The following is a 22,758-nucleotide window of genomic DNA, read 5'->3' on the forward strand; positions in this document are numbered from 1 at the left end:
AAGACTCATGCTGAATATTCAGGAAGTCTTGTTTTTGAGTTGGTGACGAGTCCGTACGTGACGTCACGAAAGGACCACCCACTGACCGTGAAAAGGATGCATTGTCGCATTGTCCTTCCATCACTGTGGACCTCATGTTGAAGATCAAGAAAGCTGCAGGACCTGACAGAGTGTCCCCCTCCTGCCTGAGAGTCTGCGCTGACCAGCTGGCTCCGGTCTTCACACAAATCCAATTGGATATCCAATCCAATCCAATCCAAATCTTCAACAGATCCCTGGAGCAGTGTGAAGTCCCATCCTGCTTCAAACAGTCTACTATCGTCCCAGTTCCAAAGAAACCAGCACCCTCGGGATTGAACGACTATAGACCTGTCGCTCTGACGTCTGTGGTCATGAAGTCCTTTGAACGCCTCGTGCTGAACCACCTAAAGAACATCACCGGACCTCTGCTAGATCCTCTTCAGTTTGCCTACCGGGCAAACAGGTCTGTGGAGGATGCAGTCAACATTGGACTGCATCACATCCTCGACCACCTTGACAACACAGGAACCTACGCAAGGATCCTGTTTGTGGACTACAGCTCTGCGTTCAATACCATCATCCCAGAACTCCTCATCCCCAAACTTCTCCAGCTTGGTGTGTCCCCCACGATCTGCCAGTGGACCCTCAGCTTCCTGACAGGACGGACACAACAGGTCAGACTGGGAAATATATCATCCACAACACGAACCACGAGCACTGGAGCCCCGCAGGGACGCGTCCTCTCTCCATTGCTCTTCTCTCTCTACACAAACGACTGCACCTCAACGCACCCAGCTGTCAAATTCATAAAGTTCGCCGACGACACCACAGTCATCGGTCTCATCAAAGACGGCGACGAGTCTGCGTACCGACAACAAGTGGAGCAGCTGGAGCTCTGGTGCAGCCGTCACAACCTGGAGCTGAACACGCTCAAGACAGTTGAGATGATCGTGGACTTCAGGAAACATCCATCACCACAGCTACCCCTCACACTATCCAACTGCCTGGTGTCAACCGTTGAGACCTTCAAGTTCCTGGGAATCACAGTCTCCCAGGACATGAAGTGGGAGGTCAACACCAACTCTATCCTGAAAAAGGCCCAACAGAGAATGTACTTCCTGAGGCTGCTAAAGAAGCATGGCCTGCCACAGGAGGTGCTGCAACATTTCTACACGGCTGTCATCGAATCCATCCTGTGTTCTTCCATCACCGTTTGGTTCGGGGCCGCCACAAAAATGGACAAAATCCGACTTCAACGGACAGTTAGGTCGGCGGAAAAAATCATTGGCACCGCCCTACCCACTCTCGAGGACTTGCACACTGCAAGAATCCAAACTAGGGCGCGGAAAATCCTACTGGACCCTCCGCACCCTGCCCACCACCTTTTCCAGCTACTCCCCTCAGACAGGCGCTACCGATCCATGCGCACCAAATCCAGCAGACATTTAAACAGCTTCTTCTCCCAAGCCATTAACTCTTTGAACTCTTTGAACTCTTTCAACAGTAGCCCAAATGGAACTGTATAGTGCCACTTAGCAGTTTTTTTTGACAACGATACTAGTGCAGCGTGTTCTACCGGAAACAAATTCCTTGTGTGTTCTACATACTTGGCAATAAAGATGATTCTGATTCTGATTCTGAAAAGCCGCCAGAGGGCGTCCAAGCGCCATTTAAGAATTTATCAGCCTGCGGAGGTGCCACAGGATGTCGCCATTTTGTGCCTCTTTTTTGTGAGAGATTGTCCCCCAATGTTGCCTCAAAATGGCTCAAATAAATTCTCTAATCGATTGCAAACATGTATGCTTTGCTCTTCAGAAATATTTGAATCATATTCATAACTGGATGTGTAACAAGAAAGCATATTCTCCGAATCTGAAGCCATTGTTTTGATTCACAAGCAATGCAAGACGTCTTGGCATGACGTCACGAAATGGGGGCGGGACTTTCTGAAAATGCCCAATTCGTAGCTCAATTTTTTGCAGATTTTGGCCACTTTAAGTCATTTTTATTGGTGTTTTGCCTTTGACTAAAAATATCATACTGCATGTTTTGGGTATTTTAGATGATATAAAACGTTTTTCTGGTGTCAGTTAAAAAACAAAAAAGTGACGTCGGTTGTCCTTTAAATGTTTGCTGAAAATAAAAAGTAATGAGATTTTGATTTTTTTTTTTTCATCTTTTCTCCTGGGTTGCTTCTACTTCCAGGACTTGGATAAGCGGTAGATAGCGGTTGGTTGGATGGATGGATGGATTGCTTTTGTACTTTCATCAACAGACGTGCATCTACAAATATTGTCCATGTGTGTATCTCCAGGTAGACACAGATGAGAGTTGGCTGCTTCATGACAGAAATAATGCCTTGCCCTGTGGCATTGAGATTTATTCCACAGATGGTGACCACCTACCTTTGCCACCAGGACGTAGAAGAGAGTTTGATGAGCATTTTTATGGCAAACTGTGGGAACCTGATTCTCATGAATATGAAGGGTATAAACGAGAACCACATGCCAGTCTGCCCTTACAAACCCGTATGATGGCTCACATCTTCAAACATAGGTGAGAAAAATAGTGAAATCTGTATATATAGTGAAATGTGGTAACCTAACCATGTGTTCACATATATGACTGTAATGAATTAAAACGAAAATTTAGTCACATTTGTGTTTTTCTCTCAGACAGCAGGCTGAAACTTTAGATTGGGATGTTGCAGGAGTTCTATCAATGGAAAGGGACCATTTTGGTCCTAAAGGACATTTGGAAGTCACATCAGAACTATTGATACATCAGGCGTCTGTTGGAAAAGGACCGGCCATTTTGGAGATTCTCCTAGATGGTGTTATTCACCCTGATGTAGCTGATTCTCAGGGGCACACTGCACTGATTGCTGCCACAGTAAAACTCAATGAATTTCTTTATCCTGGTGTATTTTTTTTACTTCTTAAATAATTGAAATGCCACAAGGTTGTTGCCTCAGTTAATGTCATACATCTTGTCATTTTTTCCTCCTTTCAGGTGAACTGCCATAATGATGTAGTCCAGTTGTTATTAGATTTAGGTGCTGACATTGACAAGGTGAATTCCCAGGGGATGTCAGCTTTGGCTGTGTGTCACGTACTCTACTATCCTTTTCAGTCTCTATATACGTTTGATGGGCTCATTTCCAAAACACAAGTAACTACACAAGTGAATACTCTTTGTGATAAATTCTGAAAGAATTCAGACCCCATAGGATTTCCCCATTAGCATTAAATTACACTAGTCCAGAGGCAGGGAAAATCCAGTTCCTTGAGAGCCACATCCTGCCTGTTGAAGATCTTTATCTACTTCATCACCCTTGATTCAAATGATGGCTCATCAGCTAACTCTGTCGCAGCCTGAAATGATCATGATCAATTCATACTCAAACCTTGGTTTTCGAACGTCTCGGTTTCTCACCCAATTCGGTTTTCAAACAAAAATTTTGTTTTTTTATGCCCTGTATACATACTAGAGATGTTCCTGACTGCTCCGAGGCGTGTGTCGAGTAAACAGGTGAAAAAAATTTACCAAACGCAATTCGAGGCATGGGTCGCTTTCGCTTTTTCCACGCCCAAAGCCTTGGAACGCACGTGGTTCCGCCCGATGCCTTGCGAGACTGGATTTCTATGCCATCACCCTCTTGTAGATTTGCTGGTCATTTGAAATAAAATGGTTCACCGAGCCGACAATGAGCTGGCACTGACACACCAAATTCGCATCTGCAGTCGGCATACCTGTCAACCTTGGCTAATAGCTGCTCTTATAAATGATTACAATTCATGTATACATTACATTATTTTAAATGATAATTAAAAAAAAAAAAAAACGAACCCAAGCGGAAATGCAGACAGTTCACCGCGCATGCGCACGTTACGCTTTTATGAATCAGACTAGCATTGTCGTTGGCTACCAGCAGTTGAAACGAAATGGATTTGAGCCAAAATGGTCTTTGTAAGATCATGACAGGCACAGAGAGATAACAATGTTTTTATGTTCCAATGTTAATGCCATTCATCCATCTTCCGCCACTTATCCAGGGTCGGGTCGTGGCCCAACTTCCCTCTCCCCAGCCACTTCTTCCAGCTCGTCCTGGCGGATCCCAAGGCTTTCCCAGGCCAGCCGGGGGACATAGTCTTTTCAGCGTGTCCTGGGTCGTCCCCGGGGTCTCCTGCCAGTGGCGCTTGCTCGGAACACCTCACCAGGGAGTCGTCCAGGGGCATCCTAATCATATGCCCGAGCCACCTCATCTGGCTCCTCTCTCTGTGGAGGATCAATATTAATGTTAATGTCGATGTTAAAATTAGTGAAAATAAAGCAGATTATAGTTTGTGTTAATAGTATTTTACAAATGGCCTGCTCTAGTGTTACTTATGTATACAGTTTGTGCTGTCAAATAGTTTAAAAAGTGCTTTGAAATGGTTGTTTTCTGCCCTTCGAACAGATTACAAAAATGTATATTGATTATAATGGGAAGTGCTATTTAGGTTTTCAAACAAATCAACCGATTTTTTTTAACAGATTTCTGGAACAGATGATGGTCGAAAACTGAGGTACCACTGTAATCGTTTTTTTAGAGTAAGGAGAGATCTAACACTGGCTCGCAATTAATTGGAGTTACCTACCCTTTCACTAGACAGTGTTGGTTCAGTGTTCAAATCGAACCACACTTCAACGTTTGAATGGTTGACAACACTGAATGTGATTGTCAAAATTTGAAACGAAATCGAAAAGATATGTTTAGTATGTATATGATATGATGTTAATTTAATCTGTAAATTTCGCAAAAAAACGTTTTTGCTCTCAGTAATATGGTTTGATCCTTGTAAATGTTGCTGATTTCAACATAAAGTTGCAACATTACAAAAAATTATGAAAGGAAGGGCCTGAATACTTTCGGAATTCCCTGTATTGGGTTCCTTCATTATTGTATTTTTGACCTGTGATTGTGTATATCTTTTCAGATGGCATCTACTTCTGTATGTCATCAGATTAGACAGGCGGAGTCGAAACAGGGGGAGTCGACAAAACGTTCCCCGCACAGTAAGAAAGTCAGGGGAAAAGTAAGAATCAGAAGGGAAGATGGCAAATTAGAAAGTGGTGAAAAGATAAAAGATTACATTGAATCTGAAGGAAGGGATAAGGATGACAAGGGCAGTGAGGAGAAAGTGCTGATTTCCGAACGCTTCATCGAGGTGAAGGAGGGCCATATTGTTCTAGGCAGTGTAAAGTGGAAAGAATATTCATCTAAAACGGCTAAGGTATACCCATGAAGGGCTAATACAAAATGAAATACAGCACCTTTGAATCCACTCATTAATTTAATTGCATTGTCTTCATCCAATCCTGCAGCAGGACACCAACAAAAATAACCCAGCGCGTTGTTTTGACTCTGCTTGCTGCATGTATGGCTACGGCATCCACGTCACAGAGAGAGTTCTACAGGGAGCAGCTGAAGCTTTGAGTCATGCTTGGTTTCAGCATCATTCTGGTGATACTGAAGAGACTGTTCGCAAAATGGCTGCAATGAAGTTTGAGTATGTCTCTTCCACCGCTTGTCTCATGTCATGCCCCCCCTCCCTCCCATGAGGTAGTCATATTGATTGCATGGGTTTGTTTCACCAGGCACCGTGTTCGCTTGACCACATTGAATCTGCTCTTGGATCGGGGAGCCGACCCGAACACTTCAAGAGTCCCGTTACCTGTCATCTTTTTGGCTATTTTGGCAGCAGATACTAAGACTGTCAGGAAACATCTACTGTGTGGAGCCCAAACAGATATTTCTCTCCCACCTGAGGTAGCATTCCATTTGGTATCAGGTCCAAAGTTGTAATTTATTTGTGCAATTCAAATATGTATATTTTATATTCTCCTAATACGTGTTTCATGAATGTAAAGATGATTAAACAACTCTGTCCACATGTCAGAGATATTCGATCGGACACTGGACAAAGGCTCGAACACAGGAAGATTGTCTTTTACTGCCGGCAGGGGACGCAGCCATTCAAAACAGACGCCCAAATTCTGCAGCCCTCTGCCAAGCTATTTATTGAGAGTATATGCAAATTTAAGTAATACATTAGTAAAACATAGTTTTCCTGATTTGAATACCACGTCCCTGGACGTCCCAAGCACCAACGCCTATAAACAATAGAGCATAGACATTTGAATTGGTTGTCTTTCCCTGAACCGATAGAGTTGTAACCCGGCTAATGAGCTCTTCCCGTGAGGGAGTTTCAAGTCCTAAATTCTGTTCAAGGCCATATCTCCTTGGTGAAGATGACAGGTTAACAGGCTGTGTCTGTTTACCTCAGATTGACCCCAGGTTTCTCTGTGCTACAATTGTGTATTCTAGTCACACATGCTCACAAAGCATATAACAACATGAAACTTTTAAATATGATAACTTCTGTCTAATCTCTATGACTACATTAAAAAAAAGTTTGATATGTGCTACATATTTATTGCAATGTAAACGCTTAAAGTATTGTCCCCTGACCAAACAAAAAGGCTTCTTCTGAAATATTGGTGCACTTTATCACAAGTCACCATCAAGTTTGTGTGAGGATGAGGAGAAAATATTCATTGAAAATTATCCATTGTGGGCATTGTTACATTTAATTGAAGTGAAAGACGTCTCACTTTGTTTGCAACGGATAAACTTCGCTGGATGCCCAAATAGCAGACAAACAAGAGCGCACCATATAAAAAAATATATTCACCAAAACCAAAAAGACATGCAAGGAATTACAACATGTTAACAACAAGCGCTTCCACAAAAGGCAAGAAGAAAAACAGGCACTGGACTACAAAACAAAATTTTAAATCCATTAGATGCAGGGTCCATATTGTAATCTTGACTTTTGAAGTGCTATCAACAGGGACATCTTTCTGGTTGAGTGAATGCTTGCGCTTCTGGTTACCCGCAAAAAAAAGACGTTTTTACGGTTTTCTGTCATCGGAAGAACTCTACACTCAGACACCACAAGTCTCCCTGGCTAAGTGAGCATGCCACATAGACAGTAGGTTATTGTAGGGCTTGTCTACCTACGCATGTAAAGCCTGGACTGAGCAGATTGCGTGGAGAAAACCACTAGACTGGTTCAACGGGCATGAAGATGGACCCAGCAAAGCATTGTGGAGCGCAAGTAGGGCAAAGTGAGACACGTACAACACTGTGGTCATCCACTGCATCCTAACCTATCCCCAGTCGTCCTGACTCTGTCTTGCCACTGAATTCAGATTGGCTGGGACGAGAGAGTGAGGCAGACGACATTGCTCAACTCTTCTTCACTTTAATCAAACTCACATGCAAGTCATCTTCACCACCCCCCATTCCAGTGAAGATGGTCATCTCTTGCCAAAGAGGACGAACATACTCAGATCCCAATCCATTTTGTACTCTGAACCGTCAAACGTCCCATGGTTATTCGCAATCACAGGTATCAGTATCAGCTCCACCCACCTGTACCCTATGATGAGGGTCAACGGGGCCCATATTGTTGCACTTGGGCATACTGTGTGCACTTGGGCCATGCTGTTGTGCACTTGGGCCATGCTGTTGTGCACCTGGGTCTCGTCGGGGCTTCCACCTCGGCCCCTCCAAAGACATCTCCTTTTGCCGGCAACACAGAAATATCAGCCAATCCACGGACCAACGTGTGTTAAGCGGCCTGGCTAGGTCGGCTAATGGTGCTCATAATGGCTACATCGCGAGCGTCAACTTCGGTCTCTACACCCGTTCACTTACTGGGAAGGGTTGTCTAATCCAGGACATTCTCAAAGATCTCATTTTTTTGCCTAAATGAGATGTTGCAAAGTCCTGGCGACTTTTGTCACATCTTTACTCTACTCCGCTGGGATTTGCTGACATTTCCAAACACTGTGGTTCGGTCCGCGGAGGTGGTCTTTACAGCGTGAGGTGGTTTTACTCGGAGGTGGTTTTACAGCGCGAAATGGAAAGTCCTCCCACTCTCTCCCCAAAACTTCCTCATTAGAATGCCTCGCCTGTCAAATTTCCGGACCCACTCCCACGATCATTGTCACAGTTTACGGTGCCCCGAAACGACATTGTAACTTTTTAAACGCATTGTCTGCTGTCCTCACCCATCTTCCCTCGCTATCACCAAATATAATTATTCTGGGGGGCTTCAACACACAATGACAATTCCACCCTTGCTCTTACCACAGACTTCACCTCCTCGCCCGACAGCCTTAGCTTTCAGCAGTTTGCAGACTTCACCACACACATTGAAGGACACAGCCTGGATTTCCTACTCTGGTCTTACCCCCTCCAACTGTACAGCTGATGAACTTCCTATAACAGACCATTTCCACTTTTCATTTAATGTTTCCATCACATTCTCTATCTCCAAACCACTCTGTAATATTACTTATCAAAATATATAGGACATTAACACTGTCTCCCTCGCTGAATGGATTGCCACCCTGATTCTCGATTCAGACTCCTCTCCTGACGAATTGGTTTCCTATTATAACGCGAACCCCGCCAACAATTTTAATACGCTCGCTCGTGTCAAATTCCATTCTGTCTTATTTACTTTTTCTGCACCCTGTTTCAACCCCCATCTCTGTTCCATTAAATCTAAACCTCGGCAACTTGAAAGACTACACAAAAACTAGTCTCGCTGTTCACAAAGATACATACACAGCTCAACTTTCCCATTGCAAGGACTTGAACTCGCACGTCAAATCACAATGCTACTCTGGACTCATCTACTCTGATACTGGAAATACTAGCGCTCTCTTTTCTCTCTATACAAAGTCATTCAATTCCCCGTCTCTCCCACCCGTGATAACTCTGTTCTGGGACCCCTCTTCGTTATTATCTACCTTCTTCCCCTTGGCAATATTTTCAATAAATTTGGCATATACTTTCACTGCTTTGTGGATGACACCCAGTTGTACCTTTCCAGGAAACCCGACACTTCTCTTCCACCTTCATCCCTTTCACACTGCCTCTCAGAAATTCAATCCCGTTTTACCCATAACTTCCTCCAATTTAACAATGACACACCAGAACTTTTTCCGATCAGTATCAAATCCACACGACACAAAGCCAACAGTTTTTCCCTCACTATTGATAATTCCACTGTGTCCCTCTCCCCTAAGGTCAAGAGCCTGGTGGTCATCCTCGATAGCTCACTATCTTCCACTCCATATAAATAACATGACCCGGTCCGTATATTTCATTGTACGTGCATCAATGGTCTCCGTCTCTCTCTCAACCCTCACACCTCTGCTATCCTTATCCACAATCGCGTCATCTCTCGTATCGATTATTGCAATTCACTTCTTCGTGTCCATCACAAATTTCTCCATAAACTACAATTAGTCCAGAATTCCTCAGTCGGATCATTAGAAAAAAACCCTCCTTTCACCACATTTCACCAATCGTCCAAAATCTTCACGGGCTCCCTATCAAACTTAGAATTAACTTCAAAATACCCCCCCCCCCCTCCAATCTGTCCATGTGAGACTTTACCTCAGGCGCAGGCTTGACGGAACTCCACAAGGTCTCTTTGAAGTTCCGGCCTTCAACACCACTGAGAAACGACATGTGAAGTCCCGTTCACCCTGGGATGCCTTAGATTTGTGCCCCCATTGCAACCCCTCCGAGCACAAAGCCGGGGGCGCAAAGTTTTCCTGTTAGACAACCCTTGGGACCAGGGTTCCTTTTTGGGCTTCCTCGATCTTCCTCTCGGTCTCCCACCTCAGTGACCCAAGAATACTTTGTGCAAGAAGAATGCATCTCAATGCATCAACCTTCTCTGCTGGTTCAAGGATGCGATAAATGGCATCTAGCTTGATGTTCTTGTACCCAGGAAAATAGATGAGTGTGAAATTGAATCGTGTCAACATCAGTGCCCCTGAGTCTGACCAGAGTTCAATCTCTTGACCGAGCGAATCTAAGGAAGATTCTTGTGATCGGTGTACACCGTGAAGGTCTCCTTCGTCCTCTCAAGCCACTGTCTCCACCCCTGCTGCGCCATGTCGACGGGCAACAACTTCCGGTTCCCCACGTCGTACTTTGTCTCTGCGAGGCTGAGATGACGGAAGAAAAAGGTGCGAGGGTAGAGTCTCTGGTTAACTGGGGAACGCTGAGACAATACTGTCGTCACTCTCCAATTTGACGCGCCCACTCTACAATAAAAGGACAGTCAGGGTTAGGATGGTGCAGAACATTGGGGTTAGTAAATACTCTCTTTAATTACCGGAATCGGCATCGGAATCCCACTTAAAGGGAACCTTAATCGAACCTTAATTAATGGCTTTTTGGCTGTAATTATGAATGAAATGGCGTTAAAAGTTAGCAAAGCCCAAAGAGCGCTGCAATTGTTTACGGGTAGTGGGTATCGGCCAATCTACCACTGCCTTTATCTTGGCAACGTCCGCTCTAAAATAACCCCGCTCCACAATAAAACCCATAAATAAAATGCAATGTACGTGAAACTCACACTTCTCTGCTTTGACAAAGAACCTGTTCTCTAAAATAGCCTCAATACGTTCTTTATTCGGGGGCATTAGTTAACCCAAATGGCATGACAATATACTCAAAATGTCCTAAGGGTGTTTTAAAAGCAGTTTTCCTTTAGTCCTCCTCTCTAATGCGGATCAGAATATATGATAAGCATTACAGCGGTCTAATTTAAAGAAAATGGTAGCTGATTGAAGGGCGGGCAGAAGCCGAACCCATCAATATTTATTCTTTGTGGTGATGTCTCCTTTAATCTACACACGGCCGCGATGACTTGTCCTTCTTTTCTATAAAGAAGAAAACGGCCCCCAACAGGGATCGGAATGGTCTGAATAGACCTGCAGCGAGGGAATTACTGCTGCTCTGGGTGGGAAACCTCATAGAGACGGGAGCTCGGCAGTGGGTTATTAACCTGCAGGTTGATGGCACAGTCGTATGGGTGATGTGGTGGCACAGATTGGACACGGTTCACACGAAAAACATGTTGAAATCAGTGAGGTATTTCATCTAAGCAAAGAGGGCTTGTTAAGAGGGAATTAGATTGAGAGAACCTGGCCTGGCCCATAAAAGAACCAGGCTCAACTCTCCTCGGTGCCCGATGTTGGTTGTCAGTCTTTGATTTATGGTTGCCTGAGGGAGTTGGTGGTCTCGATCTAGTCGGGCAATCTGCACTCGATGTCTCTGTTGACTGCAGTAAAAACAGGCCTGTCTCTCCTCCAGTCCCCTGTAGCGGCCATGAGTTTCCCCTCCTAACGTGTGTTACAGCGGGGAAGCTCAAGCCTTGGTGCCAAACATGTAACATGATAGATATTACATGAGTGATGTCATCTTTTGCAAAAACAAATCATAATTTCATTGTGTTGTAGAGAAAAGGCCTTTATCCTCTACATGTAGCTGCAGCACTGCCTGGTCTAGAAGGTCCTGAAATCACAAAACTGCTGCTGCATGCATTAACGGATCCAGATGCACGGGCATGTGACCAGGACGACATCTATGAACCAGATAAGGTACAAGGTGTACAGAAAACCCTTGTTAGTCACAGAACAGAAACACAGCCGTCTCAGGACTAGCAATAAAATGCAAGTAATTGAAATAGCCATAATTTAATATTTTTCAGATTAATGCACCAAAAGTGAGCATGGATAAAGACTCGGAATAAGACACACACAAAATAAGACAAGCTTAGGTTAGCTCTTCTCTGGAATATGAAAAAGTTCTTACATTATGAATTCAACAAAACAATGCACGTGTGAGTTTTTCAATATATAGCTGATGATAGCCCTCACAAGAGAAAAAAAACATCATTAATAGCTTCATTGTATAGTCACATGTGAGATCCATCCATTTCCGTTTATTCTTGGTTAGGTGGCAGGGGCAGCAGCTTTATAAGAGAAGTCTAAAGTTTCTTCTACCCAGCCATCTTTTTCAGCTCTTCCTGGCGGATCCTGAGGCGTTCCCAGGCCAGCTGGTTGACATAGTCTGTCCAGCGTGTCCAGGGTTGTCCCTGGGATCTCCTGCCAGTGGGACATGCCTGAAACATCTCTCCAGGAGACATCCTAATCAGATGCCCGAGCCACCTCATATTGATCTTCACAAGGTGGAGGAGAAGCGGCTCAATTCTGAGCCTCTCCTGGATGATTGAGCTTCTCACCTTGTCTCTAAGGGAGAGCCAAGACACCCTGCGGAGAAAACTAATTTTGGGATCTCGTTCTTTCGGTCACGACCCATAACTCATGACCATAGATGAGGGTCGGGATGGACATCAACCTGTAATTTGAGAGCTGTGTTCTTTGGCTCAACTCCTTTTTTTACCATGACAGACCAATACAAAGTACGCATCACAGCAGATGTTGCACAGAGCTACATTTTGATCTCTCGTCCCCTTTTGCCCTCATTCGTGAACAAGACTCCCATAATACTTAAACTCCTCCATTCAAGGAAAGACCTCTTTCCCCAACCCAGGGAGGGCACTCCACTCTTTTACGACTGAGAACCATTCTTTCAGATTTGGAGGTGCTAATTTTCATTCCAACCACTTCACACTCGGCTGAAAAACACTTGAGCAAGAGTTGGAGAGCAGGGCTTGAAGGAGCCAACAATCCCGCATTTGACGGATCAGTGGGCTGTGGTGCAACTGTTCATGTTGAGGGAGAAAAGCAGTGGACAGTATGCATCCCTGTGGGGCTCCAGTGCTCGTGGTGTGTGTTGATGATGATGTTCTTCCCAGTCCCACATGTTGTAACAGTTCCGTCAGGAAGCTGAGGATCAATTTGCAGATTGTAGAGGGCACACCAAATTGAAGTTTGGGGATGGAGTTCTGGGATGATGGTGTTGAACATAGATCTGAAATCCACAAACAGGATTCTTACATAGGTCCCTGTGTTGTGAAGGTGTTCGAGGATGTAGTGCAGCCCTACCCTATATTGGCTACATCCTCCACCTACCTGTTTGCCCTGGAGGAAAACTGAAGGGGGCCCACGAGGGGTCCGGTGATGTCCTATAGGTCAGTGGTCCCCAACCTTTTTTGCGCCACGGACCGGTTTAATGTCAGACAATATTTTCACGGACCGGCGGATAAGTACAACAAAATAAGACATTTGTTTTTTACTCATTTTGCTAGCTTACGGTGGGCTATTTTTAGCGGTATGTATCACGTGACCTAGACAAGCGTTTTGACATGCGTCAAGAGTAAATCATCGACGGATGCAATCTGGTAATTTTTCATTTTATGTAAATTATTCTTTCTGCGCGGCCCGATACCAAATGACCCACGGACCGGTACCAGTCCGCGGCCCGGGGGTTGGGCACCTCTGCTTTAGGTGGTTCAGCACAAGGCGTTCAAAGGACTTCATGACCACAGATGTCAGAGTGACAGATCTATCGTCGTTCAGTTCCGATGATTCTCCTCATACAAATCTTCTGTTGAAGATTTGTATGAAGACCGGAGCCATCTGGTCAGCGCAGACTTTCATGCAGGAAGGGGACACATTGTCAGGTCCCACGTCTTTAGTGGTCTTCAGTTCGTTTATCTGTAGTGCAGAGGAAGTGGACGGGGCATAGATACAACAGTTTCTGGTAGTGGTGGGAGGATATGGGTGGGTATGCTGTTTTGTGCATATGCACAAACAATAGTGAATGTGGAGGGAGGCAACCCTTCGTATAGGATGGCGGCAATGATTATGCCCACACCTGCTCTACGCCTCTAACCATGGGCAACTCCAGAGTGGAACAATGTCCAACACCTCTTGAAAGAACACATACCCAGGCTGTGTCGGGAGGCAAGTGCAACTATTTCCAGTCGGAACTTCTCTAGCTCGCACACCACATGCTCCTTCCCTGCAAAAAAGGTGACATTCCACGTCCCTAGAGCTCGCTTCTGTAGTCGAGGCTCGGACTGCCAGTGTCCCCGCCTTTTTGCCGGCAAACTGCTCACACTGCACCGAACCCTTTGGCCCCTCCCATGGGTGGTAAGCCCATGAGAACGACAACCCACTTTGCCTCTTCGGGCTGAGACCGGCAGGATGCGCTTGCTAATGAACCCCATCTCCAGGCCTGACTCCAGAAAAGGATCCTGGAGCCAGGCAAGGGAAACTCAGATCAATTTATTTTACTCATTATAACGGGTCTGTTAAGACTGTCTGGTGCCTCACCTTGAACCTGTTTGCCATGGGTTACCCTGCCATAGGCATAAAGCCCCAGACAACATAGCTCACAAACACCTCCACCACGGTAAGATAACAGCTCACGGTGGAGGCATTTTAGATTGTTGGTAGTAATTTAAAATATTACTTTGTTCAATTGGCAATGCAACTGCATTGTTTTACAGGGTTCCACTATAACAAGAAAATCATGGAGGGTCAATGAGAAGCCACGTCCCAAAGAGGGAGGTCGTACACCTCTCCACATAGCTTGCCAGAGAGACAGCGACTATTGTGTGAGTTAACCCAACATCCGAATGCATTTCTATCTACATAACATTGACATGTTTAAAAGTGCCTTGCTAATGTATGGATGTGAAGTATGTTTATGTATTTATTTATGTTTTATTATTTATTTTACATTTTGGCACCATTTTTCTTAAAATTAGAATCGAAATTTACTCCATAGCCCACAGTTCTCATGAGCCTTTTGCATTATATACTGCATATGTTGTCAAGCATGATGTGTGTGCAAAGTTCATCGTATTTTTATGCTTTATATTTATGCCAAGAAACTTGTCATAATTTCTTAAGGTAAACAGCAGATAGCATTTTTTTCCTTTTAACTTCAAAATGGTGCCGCGAGAGTGGCTGCCTTTCCAGCAGTTCTACTTCTTTCTTTCCTTTCATCTTGCTTTCATAATTTTGCTGCTGTGAAATGTCAATTTCTCCACTGTGAGACTAATAAAGTTAAATCCAATCCAATCCATCAGCATCCCATGAAATAAATAGTTCTTGCTTTTTGTGGTCATCTTGAAAGATGGAACACAGACATTTTCAAAATATTTGGATAAAATATCTCGATGGAGCTTAGAAATGGCGAGATTCAGGAAGTCTCGCCCCCTTGTTCGTGACGTCACGCCAGGATACACCGTCACAAACTGCCCTGCTCGAGAATCAAAACAATGGCTTCAGAGAGTTCAGATTCGGAGAAGATGCTTTCTTGTTACTCATCCAGTTATGAATATGATTCAAATAGTTCTGAAGAGGAAAGCATAAATGTTTGCAATGGATTAAAGACGTCCGCCCGTATCAATTCGTCTGTTGTTCACCGTGAAGAGCCATGAACCTGTCACGATCTGGTTGGCGACCAATGGGTGGCGCTGTCGGCACCGCTGGCACCTGCACAGGCATTGGTCGTTCCAATCCGTGGCAGACTGTCACGATCTGGTTGGCGACCAATGGGTGGCGCTGTCATTCCCGCTGGCACCTGCACATGTGTTGGTCGTTCCAATCCGTAGCAGTTAAAAGGACTCCCAGCACGAACATTCCGTGTCAGGTTATTGAATGTGGTTGCTTCACCGTGTCAGGTTTGTTTAATGTTGGCAGATTTTTACTCATTGTTTTCTTTGATACTTTGTACTTTTCTGTTTGGATGACTAATGTTTCTGCTGACTTTATTTTCATACAATTTGTCAAATACAACCTGCTGCTCCCTCCTGCCTGCTTATTGGGGATCCACAACCATCACCACCTCGCAAACCGTGACAGAATGACCCGACCAACCATTGGATCCCGCAGGTACAACGGACTCATTTCCACCCTGTGCCTGGCAGTGCAACGTCCATGTCGAGCCATGCGTCGTCGCGTTATTGTGTGAGAAGGGTCGGACTCACGCCCACGACAAGCCGTGCCCCGTCCACGTCAGGCCGAGACCTCTTTCCAGGTGGCCGTCCAGGGTGACACTCGATGTCTGGCAGTGCGACATCCACGTCGAGCCATGCGTCGTCACGTGATTGTGTGAGAAAGGTCGTACTCACGTCCACGACGAGCCGTGCCGCGTCCACGTCAGGTCGAGACCCCACTTGCCGCTGGATCCCGCAGGTCCTAAGGACTGGTCTCGTTTTCCCGGTGCCGGGCAGTTCACGTCCACGTTAGGCCACGCCTCATCGAGTTTGAATTGCGTCACACGACTAGCCGTGACACGTCCACGTCAATGTCCAGTCGACATCTGTTCCCATACGGCCGTCCGGGGTGCCACTCTGCGCCTGGCAGTGCAACATCCACGCCGAACCATGCATCGTCACGTGATTGTGTGAGAAGGGTCGCACTCACGTCCACGACGAGCCGTAGCGCATCCACGTGCACGTCAGGCCGAGTCCCGTTCCCATCAGGCCGGGACTCTGTTGCCATCTCCACCATTGTTACCTGGCGAGTTGGGCCTTTTGGGAGACTGTTGGGACTTCTGGAAGCAGCCACTTGAGGGGGGGGGGGGGTACTGTCACGATCTGGTTGGCGACCAATGGGTGGCGCTGTCATTCCCGCTGGCACCTGCACAGGTGTTGGTCGTTCCAATCCGTGGCAGTTAAAAGGACTCCCAGCACGACCATTCCGTGTCAGGTTATTGAATGTGGTTGCTTCACCCTGTCAGGTTTGTTTAATATTGGCAGATTTTTTCTCGTGGTTTTCTTTGATACTTTGTACTTTTCTGTTCGGATGACTTTGATGTTTTAGATTTCGTTTCTGCTGACTTTATTTTAATACAATTTGTCAAACACAACCTGCTGCTCCCTCCTGCCTGCTTATTGGGGATCCACAACCATCACCACCTCGCAAACCGTGACAGAACCAGAGATAAAGATCCACCAATAATAATCATAATATTCATAATAATCATAATCATTGTACTATATAGTTGTAATAATTAGTACTTTTAAAAGTATATTCATAATTTAAAATTCAGTGGTTGTTGTAGTAAGAATAAAAAAAGAATAAGATTAAAGGGTGAAGATGATTGCTACCTAAAAACTGCTTTTTTCCATTTTGGTGTCTCTGAATAGTTTGCATGGTTATTTTTACAGAATGCCAGCAAAGTGGTATCTCTCTTGCTGTCCTATAAAGCCAGCACAGACCTTCTCTGGAGTGGACATTCCCCTCTTTCTTTGGCCATAGCAAGTGGAAATAACACGGTACATAACCTGTCACATACTATTTCAATTCAAACTAACACTTAATGTGCGCCCTTTCATTCTATAATATTCCTGGTGTCTTTTCCATGTAGGCAGTGGAAGAGCTGCTCAAAGGAGGTGTAGATCCCAACCTTCCCTTATGTCGTGGTGTGGGCAGCGCCCTTTGTGCCCTGGGAAACTTTAACTACCGTTTAGATGCCAACCGACCAAAACTGGTACTTATGTTTCTGAAATGTGTTTGTTTCAATTCTGGCAAGCCAACTCCTGCAGTTACTAGGAATTTAACTGACTAGCAAATTTGACTACATGCTCACTGCATTGAAGTCAGCATATAACCAAACATGTGCTTTTACCATTTTGTGGAACGTCTTCCAGCCATAAAATTCAAAGCTAATGATTATTTGATAAAAGCAAAGTTAATCCGTTTGAGCATGAGAATATCTGATTATTGTAAGCCAGACATGTCCAGCTCCAGGCCTACAAGGCTACTGCCCTGCCTGTTTTCCATCTGACCCGGCTGCATCACACCTGATTCAGAAGATCAGCTCATCAGCCAGCTTTGAAGCAGCATCAAAACAATCCTGATGATTTGAATCAGGTGCGCTGCTCCTGAGAGAGTTGGAAAACATGCAGGACAGCGGCACTTGAGGACTAACTTTGGACACCCCTGTTGTATGGCATTCAATTAAATATAGGTTCAACGTCAATTGCAAATCATTGCATCCTGTTCTTATTTATGTTTAGCACAAGATCCTAACTTTGTTGGAATTTGATTTGTGCATATTGAATGGATAAATGTAGCCACAGGGGACACAAACTAGTGTCTTTTTGTGCCGGTCCCAAGCCTAGATAATTACAGAGGGTTGTGTCAGGAAGGGCATCCAACTGATTTTTTTTCAAAAACAAACATGCAAATCAAACCTTTGAATCTCATGCCAGATCGGTCAAGGCCCGGGTTAATAACGACAGCCCAACGACAGGCGAAGAAGGAGATTGTATGCCCGGAGAAAAACAGAAAAATGGAATGCCAAGAGTATAGGACTCACGAGTAAGGACTTTGAATGTAGGAACAATACTAGGAAAATCTAGAGAGTGTGTTGACATGATGCAGAGGAGGAAGGTAAACATAATGTGTGTCCAGGAAACCAGGTAGAAAGGGAGGAAGGCTAGGCGCTTAGAGTCAGGGCTCAAGTTGTTCTATCATGGTGTAGACCAGGGGCAGGCAGTGGGCATGTCTGTTTGATCTGTGATGGGGTTAGGCGTCCCAGCCACCACGAGTCTCCCTGTCTAAGGCAGCATGCCACATAGACAGTAGGTTATTGTAGGGCTTGTCTACCTACGCATGTAAAGCCTGGACCCAGCAGATTGCATGGAGGAAACCACTAGACTGGTTCAACAGGCATGAAGGTGGGCCCAGCAAAGCGTTGTGGAGCGCAAGTAGGGCACAGTGAGATACGTACAACACTGTGGTCATCCACTGCATCCCGACCCATACCCAGTCGTCTTGACTCTGTTTTGCCACTGAATTCTGATGGGCTGGGACGAGAGAGTGAGGCAGACGACATTGCACAACTCTCCTTCACTGTAATCAAACTCACGCGCATGTCATCTTCACCACTCCCCACTCCAGTGAAGATGATCATCTCTTTCCAAAGACGATGAACACCAGACCAGGGGTGCTCACACTTTTTCAGCATGGGACCTATTTTTGAAATGACAAAGTCAATTTGATCTACCCATTATACAGTAAAGTCTCATTATATCGATATTTTCAGGAGTTAGAAAACATGTCGATATAACCGTACTGTCGATATATCCGTCCTGCGCCGAACTGCATTAACAAAAGCCGCCAAAAGAGGGCATCCAAGCGCCATATAAGAAACGGAGCTGGCCATGAGCTCGCCATTTTGTGCCTCTTTTTTTTTTTTTTTTTTTGGTGAGATTTACCAGGCTGTGATATTCCCCCAATGTTGCCTCAAAATGGCACATATAATTCTTTAATCGATTGCAAACATGTATGCTTTCCTCTTCAGAACTACAGTGTATTTGAATCATATTCATAACTGGATGTGTAACAAGAAAGCATATTATCCGAATCGGAAGCCATTGTTGGATTCACAAGCAATGCAGGACGTCTTAGCGTGAAGTCATTTTTATTGGTGTTTTGCATTTGAATAAAAAGTGACATCAGTTGTCCTTTAATACACAGTATTGATTGTAACAGTAATTTTCAAAATTATCACGCTTCAGCAGACAAAACAAGAAACATTGTTGCAAAAAACGATTGCATTCATATACAGTACAGTGGGCTTGTACATAACACAACAGGGAAACTGCAACGCTTGCATCTTACTGTATTATGTATGCAATTTAAAAGTCATCAATCTTCTTCTGCTTCCCATTTTTACCTTTTAACACAAACACTTCAATCTCGTCTGCTACACGCGAGCTGGCGTCTGAAAATAAAAATGGCTCTGCTACATGGGAGCTGGTCACGTAACAAACTAAAGTCGACCAATGGTGCGACCGATACAGCGACCGATACAGATTTCGATAATGGTGGTACTGTATAGAAACCCCTAAGCAAATATCGATTCATCTTAAATATCTTTTGTATCGATATAAACATAGCAAAATGGCCGGCGGGAGATGAAAAAGAGCACCGTAGTTACCGGATTATCGTAAAAACCACGAATCGTACTAAACGGAACTAATTATACATAAAAAGACTAGAAACGTTCACAGGAAATGAAAATAGTGTCGTAAAAAGCAGTATTATCAATATAAACGATATCGATGTGTGTTCTACATACTTGGCAATAAAGATGATTCTGATTCTGATTCTGAAATATTATTACAAACTTAATTGGTTCCCAGACAAAGTGTGTAAGGTGAAAAGTGTGTATCCCAAAAAAATATTTCCCATAGGAAACCATTAAAATGAGAATAATCTGTTCTCAGGTCTCCATGAAATATAATTCTCAAGTAAATAAGCCTTAAAACAACACACAACATACCTTATTCTATGTATAATAACTGTGATATTGTATTGTAATAAAAGAAATACACTGCACTGTATAATAAAGTCACTTTATTTACATTTGTGATGGTCGTTGATGGTTTGAACTATTTCCAAGTGTGTGCGTGAGCGACAGTTGTGGTCAAAAGTTTGCATTCACTTGTGAAGAAGTTTTGTGTTTCCAGTTATTTCTACAGCTCAGATATTTAGAGTGATTGGAACAGATACTTATTTGTCACAAAAAAACATTCATGAAGTTTGGTTCTTTTATGACTTCACTATGGGTGAACAGAAAAAAAGGGTTCAAATCTGGGTCAAAAATATACATACAGCAGCGCTAATATTTGGTAACATGTCTCTTGGCCATTTTCACTTCAATTACGCGCTTTTGGTAGGCATCCACAAGCTTCTGACAATCGATGAGAAGAAGGTCTTTGTCCATGTATTCAGCAACAAACTTCAGTCGAGCCTTAAAGGACAACCGACAACATTTTTTTGTAACTGACATCAGTGAGAAGGTTTCTTCAGCCGTCATCTGTACAAAAGTGAAGGTTTCGGACGTTTCGCCTCCTATCCAAGAGGCTTCGTCAGCGAACTAAAGTCTGACTGGTCGTATCGGCCCCATTTATATATCCCTAATGTCCAGACCTGGTGGCGCCGGACACAGCTATGATAGGTCCCTACTCTCAGGTTGGGGGGGGGGGGCGCGGGACCCCCCCTGTGGCCCTACTGATTGTTCCTACATTCCTGACTAACGATTGGCGTATTACACCCACTCCCCCCGGTATCACCTCATCAGCATAACGACCCTCATCAGCATTGCGAAAGTTGACTAACCTGTTTTGCCTGAGCAGGCTATTGTATGAACGATCCAAATTGAACCTCACACCACCAGACCGATTTAATGAAGGATTTTGTTGTTTTATAAGAATCGCTTCTTTTACGCCCCTTTCAAACCATCTATGTTCAGTGGTGAGGACGAGGCTGCTGGCGGATGTTTCTCTGCATGAAAGAACCAAACTTAAACCGGATCACATCTGCCAATTATTAGAAATCTGCCTTAATACTACGTATTTTCAATTTCAGGAAAAATTTTATAAACAAATTCATGGTTGTGCTATGGGCTCACCAGTTTCACCCATAGTGGCTAATCTTTACATGGAAGAGATGGAGAAACAGGCCCTCACATCCTTCCCAGGGACAAAACCTAGACACTGGTTTAGATATGTGGACGATACTTTTGTCATAATTAAGAAACAAGAAATTCAATCCTTCACAGATCACCTCAACTCTGTAGACTTCAACATTAAATTTACTCGTGAGGACATTCAAGAGAACCAACTAGCCTTCTTGGATTGTAAAGTAATTATAAAAGAGGACAGAGCGCTAAAAACAGAAGTCTTCAGGAAGGCTACGCACACTGACCAATACTTACTTTTTGACTCTAACCACCCTTTACAACATAAACTAGGAGTTATCAGAACCCTCCAGCATAGGGCTAAACTAATACCAACTAGCACTGAAGGTAGAGAAAAGGAGTCAAAACATATCAGGAGAGCACTCACTAACTGTGGGTACCCTCAGTGGTCATTCAACAAATGTCAGAAAGAAAGAATAGCGAACGAAACCAATAATTCTCAAGATTCAAAAAGGAGAGGAGTAGCAGTACCGTACATTGCAGGAGTTTCTGAAAAATTACAAAGAGTCCTTTGGCAACATAAAATTCCTACTTATTTCAAACCGATAAACACGTTAAGGCAAAAATTAGTGCATCCAAAAGATAGACTACCAAATGAAAAACAAAGTAATGTAGTTTATTCCATACATTGTAAGAATGAAAATTGTAAAGAGCAGTACATTGGGGAGACTCAACAAATTCTCAAAAAAAGACTTTATCAACATCGCAGGGATAATACTCGTGGGCCTCAATCGGCAGTACATTTGCACCTAAAAGCTAGCAACCACTCATTTGACGACAATGAGGTTAAAATCTTAGCGAAAGAACATAGATGGTTTGAAAGGGGCGTAAAAGAAGCGATTCTTATAAAACAACAAAATCCTTCATTAAATCGGTCTGGTGGGGTGAGGTTCAATTTGGATCGTTCATACAATAGCCTGCTTAGGCAAAACAGGTTAGGCAACTTTCGCAATGCTGATGAGGGTCGTTATGCTGATGAGGTGATACCGGGGGCAGTGGGGGTAATAGGCCAATCGTTAGTCAGGAATGTAGGAACAATCAGTGGGGCCACAGGGAGGGGTCCCCCGCCCCTCCCAACCTGAGAGTAGGGACCTATCATAGCTGTGTCCGGCGCCACCATGTCTGGACATTAGGGATATATAAATGGGTCCGATACGACCAGTCAGACTTTAGTTCGCTGACGAAGCCTCTTGGATAGGAGGCGAAACGTCCGAAACCTTCACTTTTGTACAGATGACGGCTGAAGAAACCTTCTCATCGATGGACCACTCCTGTACGACTGAGAGCTTACACAGACCTAACTGACATCAGAAAAACGTTTTATAGCATCTAAAATTCCCAAAACATGCAGGCTGATATTTTTAGTCAAATGCAAAACACCAATAAAAATGACTTAATGT

General features: G+C 44.2%; 1 protein-coding gene across 14 annotated transcripts in view; it reads left to right on the plus strand.

The window, feature by feature from the left end:
- The window catches only part of LOC148895358 (ankyrin repeat and MYND domain-containing protein 1-like), a 66,640-nt gene that overhangs the window by 18,318 nt on the left and 25,564 nt on the right, over positions 1 to 22,758 (plus strand). For 7 of the 14 annotated variants that reach the window (XM_089000947.1, XM_089000943.1, XM_089000946.1 and 4 more), the window contains 10 exons: positions 2,336 to 2,577; positions 2,697 to 2,913; positions 3,034 to 3,192; positions 5,001 to 5,297; positions 5,389 to 5,573; positions 5,662 to 5,833; positions 11,401 to 11,541; positions 14,361 to 14,468; positions 17,034 to 17,141; positions 17,234 to 17,356. In XM_089000947.1, coding sequence (XP_088857073.1) covers positions 2,336 to 2,577; positions 2,697 to 2,913; positions 3,034 to 3,192; positions 5,001 to 5,297; positions 5,389 to 5,573; positions 5,662 to 5,833; positions 11,401 to 11,541; positions 14,361 to 14,468; positions 17,034 to 17,141; positions 17,234 to 17,356 — 1,752 coding nt within the window. Of the gene's footprint in view, positions 1 to 2,226; positions 2,578 to 2,696; positions 2,914 to 3,033; positions 3,193 to 5,000; positions 5,298 to 5,388; positions 5,574 to 5,661; positions 5,834 to 11,400; positions 11,542 to 14,360; positions 14,469 to 17,033; positions 17,142 to 17,233; positions 17,357 to 22,758 lie in introns of all 14 variants that reach the window. The other 7 variants (XM_089000957.1, XM_089000954.1, XM_089000956.1 and 4 more) reach the window with 5 other exon arrangements.

This window comes from Hippocampus bargibanti, linkage group LG07 (genome assembly GCF_051943395.1).
Source record: "Hippocampus bargibanti isolate YZ-2025 linkage group LG07, ASM5194339v1, whole genome shotgun sequence".
Classification (NCBI taxonomy): Eukaryota; Metazoa; Chordata; class Actinopteri; order Syngnathiformes; family Syngnathidae; genus Hippocampus; species Hippocampus bargibanti.